Source organism: Herpailurus yagouaroundi, unplaced genomic scaffold (genome assembly GCF_014898765.1).
Source record: "Herpailurus yagouaroundi ecotype Mexico unplaced genomic scaffold, PumYag 210, whole genome shotgun sequence".
In the NCBI taxonomy this organism is placed as follows: domain Eukaryota; kingdom Metazoa; phylum Chordata; class Mammalia; order Carnivora; family Felidae; genus Herpailurus; species Herpailurus yagouaroundi.
In genome coordinates, this window is record NW_024412441.1 from 3,425,490 (window position 1) to 3,430,503 (window position 5,014).

Here is a 5,014-nt window from a genome sequence, read left to right on the forward strand (position 1 = left end):
GAGAGAGAGAAAGAGAGAGAGAAAGAGAGAGAGAAAGAGAGAGAGAACGAGTGGGGGAGAGGGGCAGAGGGAGAAAGAATCTTAAGCAGTCTCCATGCTCAGTGCAAAGCCCCACCTGGGCTTGATCCTAAAACCCTGGGATCATGACCTGAGCCGAATCAAGAGTTGACGCTCAACCAACTGGGCCACCCAGGTGCCCCAACCCATGCATTTTTGTGTATTGGTCTTATGTTTCCAACTAGAGTAGGCACTAAGATGATTAAAAAGCAGGGGTTTTTTGTTTTGGTTTTTTTTTTTTTTTTTTTTATTGAATAACATTCACTTGTTCAAAATTATAATCTTAATTCTATCAGAAAAAGAGCTTTATCCATCATGATCCACGAAACATGTTTGTGAAGGATAGCAAAATATGTGACCCTAAAATATGCCTCTTTGGCAGAAGGATTATTTTGGGCTAACAGCACCTGATAAAAGAGCAAATGCAGGGAGAGGCTTTCTCTGAATTCTCTTTATTTGCATAAAGACTGAGCCTCCAAAAAAGACTCAATTGTTATAAATTCCCTCCAGGGAAGTTTCATCAACCAGAGAAGACTGACTCTTACCACAGGAGATTAGAAATTGATGCCAATCTCAGACAAACTTTGTCACAAACTATCATATCCCCCATCTATTCTCCTAAGGGCCCATTCATCTTTCCTAAAAATCATTTACTCTCCTTTAAGTGAGCTCCATCCCCTTTCCCTTTCTCCTATTAAGACAGTTTATAAGCTCTCAGGGCACCTGGGTGGCTCAGTCCGTTAAGTGTCAAACTCTGGCTCAGGCCATAATCTCAGGTTTGTGGGTTTAAGCCCCACTGTTGGGCTCTGTGCTGACAGCTCAAAGCCTGGAGGCTGCTTCAGATTCTGTGTTTCCCTCTCTCTCTGTCCACCCCCTCCCCCCCGGAATTGTTTAATTTTTTTCAGCTTTAAAAAAAAAAAAATAAATAAACATTAAAAAAAGACACTATATAAGTTCTCAAATATCACTGCTTTGTGGGGTATTCACTTTTTTACTGTGATATCCTCATGTACATAACATTAAAAATTAGTAAATTTGTATACCTTTTCTCCTGTTGTCAGTTTATTTCATAACCCAGCTCTCGAACCTAGGAGAGTAGAGGAAAAGTTTTTCCTTCCCTACTGTCTGAAATGTTTAATAAAGAATCCAAGATTCCCCAGTGTCTTTTACCAGTTTCTTAAACTCCTATAAAAACAGATGTAATGAGTCAATCCATTTAGGATTGAGAGTAATTTTTTTAATCACTAATATTTATGTTATTCATTAAATCCAGTCATGTAATGGATAGTCCTGATCATTAAACTACAGATTTAAGGTAGCCCTGAATGATCCTTTTAAGCTCAGCATAATTTAAAATTTTTAAATGTAGTGTAAATATATACTCAACTAGGATTCCTTATCTGTACCAAAGAACAAAAACATAGATTTGATAGTCTATTTTCTCATTTATCAAGGATGGCAAATAACAAGTACCATCTAGATGCACGGGACAGAAGTTAATTGATTCCACACAACAGATGCCGTGAGGTAGTAAGACTCAATTCTCTAGTGAAGCCTAGTTAAGAAATGACCACAACCCAGGGGCGCCTGGGTGGCGCAGTCGGGTAAGCGTCCGACTTCAGCCAGGTCACGATCTCGCGGTCCGTGAGTTCGAGCCCCGCGTCGGGCTCTGGGCTGATGGCTCAGAGCCTGGAGCCTGTTTCCGATTCTGTGTCTCCCTCTCTCTCTGCCCCTCGCCCGTTCATGCTCTGTCTCTCTCTGTCCCAAAAATAAATAAACGTTGAAAAAAAAAAAATTAAAAAAAAAAAAAGAAATGACCACAACCCAGTATTACTTAAATATTAATGATTAAGATTCACAGTTTGGATTTATACAGCTGTGGTTTCTGAGCTACAAAATGCAAAATTTCCAGGAAAACACACTCTCAAAAAAGAACATTAACAATTGCCTGGTGGACTTTGTAATTATGTTCTGAAAGGACTTCTAAGATTATCAGAACACGAATGGCAAGTAGTGGGGTCAGCCGTATCTTAAACCAGACATGCTAGTAAATGTTAATGATCCTCATTTACTTAACAAGGTATATTTATGAATTCTATTGTATTTCAAAGTTTCAATGTTCAAAACAGTAAGTAATCACAGTTCCAGTCACATATGTAGGAATATTTGGTAACTTATAGTTATACTTTACCTAAATATATCAATCCAAATCCTCCAGAGCCAATCATCTTGCCCAGCACCCATTGTTTTCCTTCCATATCATCCAGAATGGTGCCTTCTGGAAGTGGAACAGGAAGTCTGTATTTCTCATTTCTTCTTGGAGGCATCACTTCTGTTGGCAGAAATGTTGAGATAAGTAATTAAAAATAAAAACAACAAAAAGTCCAGGTAAAATTCATTTCTCAAAATACCTTCTATGGGGCACTTTCCCAGGTTCCTCAGAATTAGGATTCTGAAGTCAACTGGACTTGGGAAGGCCCACATACTACATTCAAGTCGGAATTTCACATACAATATTGAAATCTAAGAAGTACTGACATTAAAAAACAAGCAAACAAACAAACCTGTTGAACTTCACTTAACATTTCCAAAATTCATTTAGGGAAGTCTGTTATACGGGGCAGAATATACCTTAAGACGTGAGTTTATAATTCCCAATGACAAACAGAAAATAAATTTCATATACATGTAAATACTCCTTCCTTTAAGAATGTAAGTATGAAAGACAACGTCTTGGGTCACTAGGAAAGAATACAGTTTCGGATTAGGAAAAAGTGACAACAGCAACATATATCATCACCAAGCACAGCAAGTGACATCACGGACACAGAATAGGTACTCAGGAAATATTTGTAAAATAAGTCTAGAATTTTCACGGACATATAACTTCTCAGAGCACAAAGTCACAGGGCAGTTTCATTGCTGGCACACTACACTTTCAGCTTGTTTCCCTCTACCCTGTGTCTTCCCCACCCTCACCAAAGTGAAAATTGCTCTGCCTTAGAGATTAATCAATTACATTTGTACACAGGTTTGTGATTTTCACAATGAAAGATTTTTAGTTGGAAGAAAAAAATTGCATAAGGAGATAAAAAACCCACAGCATATCTGCCAGAAACTAATTTAAATGTGAAGGTAATTGCAATCCTCTAAGTATTTCCAAAAAAAATTTGAAGAGTGGTGAGTCTTTGAAATGAAAGTTAAAGTCTTCGTTGTATGATCTTTCCATGTTTTGAATGAGAAAGTTTGTTCCTTTTAATAAGGTTTCCCTTCTTCACTTTAATCCAATGCCCTGCTATCTTTTACTTAGCATCAAGGTCTCAGCGCCAAGGAACACAGGAGAAACCTTTAAGGATAGTATTCACCTGTCCTCCTTACAGGAACACAAGGGAAGCGGGGAATTTAGATGGTGAACTATGCCTAAAGCAGCTTTGTGGGGGTTCCCCTTGACCGATACTTTATATATACTGGTGTCCAACACATGTTTGCTGAGTTAAAACCTAAAGTGTTCAAAGAACAACTTTTCAGCCGGACCTAAATTCTAAATACGTATAAACAGGATAAACACATTTTTGGGGCGGGAGGGAAGTCCGTGGCATCAGAACTTGAGACCTGAAATGTGACAGTGAAATGCACATCCTGGGCGCGGTTACAGCGAGCAAGCGGCGGCCTCCTCTCCAGGCCAGTTCCACCCCCACCCCCGACCCCACAAGGGTGTCCCTCTGCTCCGGGGCTCCTTACAGGGCTACGATGAAAAGCGCTCAACACGAGTTGCTGGGGACAAACCGGTGCCCAGAGGCCTGAACACGCGCCAGGACTGGGGGGAAGGGGCGGGGGGGGGGGGGCGCCGGCACAGCGCGGCCCACCACCCGCCTGCCTAGACCCTCGGCGGGGCCCTTGGCGGGCCCCGAACCGCCGCGAAGCCCGCGGGCGTCTAGAGACTCCCTTCCTGCCCCCAGGCTCTCTCCGCACCGCCGAAAAGCGACCCCGACCCCCTCCCGGGTCTAGCTCCTCCGGCCCAAGCTCTGGGCAAAGGCGAGATGAAGGGGGCGCCGGTTCTCGCTCCAAGTTAGGGGAAAGTGAGCAACCAACCGCGGCAGCAGGGACCCGCCCGAGCCCAGAGGCCCCGGCGCTCGCTCCGACAGCAGCTCCTTCCGCGTCCCGCGGGGCGGCAGGGCAGGCGGAGAGCCCGACGCTGAAGTACCGCTCCGCCCGACGCCAGTACCGGGAGAGAGAGAGCGCTCGCCCGGCCCCAGGCTTCCCCCGCCGCCAGGCCGCGCGCGGCCCCTCCCGCGTGCTTTTGGGGCCGGGCGGGGCCGCGGGCCACCAATCCCGCGGGGAGGCGGGCCGGGCCGGAGCCGGCCCTCGGAAGGGCCCAGGCTAACGTCCCGCACCTGGGCCGGCTGCGCGGGACGGGGCCGGCTGCGCGGGACGAGCCCGGCGCCTTCTGGCTCCGGGCCGGACTCAGGCCTAGGGGCCCGCGAAGCCTCCGACGCCCGCAGCCTGCGCCTGCGTGCCAGCGGCCTGCCCTCGCTCCATGGAAGACCAGGGGAAGAGCGAGCGGTGGGTCTAAATCTGAAAAGGGGGCTGTTACTGCCACACCCTGGCCCGCCAGTCTGGAGGATGAGCCATCAGATCACTTTGGTGCATTTGTGTAGGAGGAATTTTACGTCTCGCATACCACGATCTCTGTACCTAGAGCTTCCAGACCAGTCGGCGAGCCTTTCCTGAGCTCTTACCCGGTAACTGGTCACACTAGCCAGGCCCTCTGAAGCAAGAAGCGTGGTGTGAGTCAGAAGGCCTATGACAGTGTTTCGGTTCTCAGAGGCATACTGTCTCAAGACCTATTTAGTGGTTGGATAGACTTTACCAAACTTTCTTTTGCCAAACTTTCTTTTCTTCTTTTTCTTTCTTTCTTTCTTTCTTTCTTTCTTTCTTTCTTTCTTTCTTTCTTTCT

At 45.7% G+C, this 5,014-nt stretch overlaps 1 protein-coding gene across 5 annotated transcripts in view; it reads right to left on the reverse strand.

Annotated features, from left to right (window-relative positions):
• Window positions 1-4,466, reverse strand: part of VRK2 (VRK serine/threonine kinase 2) — a 105,362-nt gene extending 100,896 nt beyond the window's left edge. The window contains exons 1-2 of one of the 5 annotated variants that reach the window (XM_040453665.1): window positions 4,452-4,466; window positions 2,249-2,389 (exon numbers count right to left, since the gene is read on the reverse strand). In XM_040453665.1, the coding sequence (XP_040309599.1) occupies window positions 2,249-2,384 (136 nt within the window). In that variant the 5' untranslated portion in view covers window positions 2,385-2,389; window positions 4,452-4,466. Of the gene's footprint in view, window positions 1-2,248; window positions 2,390-4,149; window positions 4,331-4,451 lie in introns of those variants that run through there. The other 4 variants (XM_040453664.1, XM_040453668.1, XM_040453667.1 and 1 more) reach the window with 4 other exon arrangements.
• Window positions 4,467-5,014: the final 548 nt, after the last annotated feature.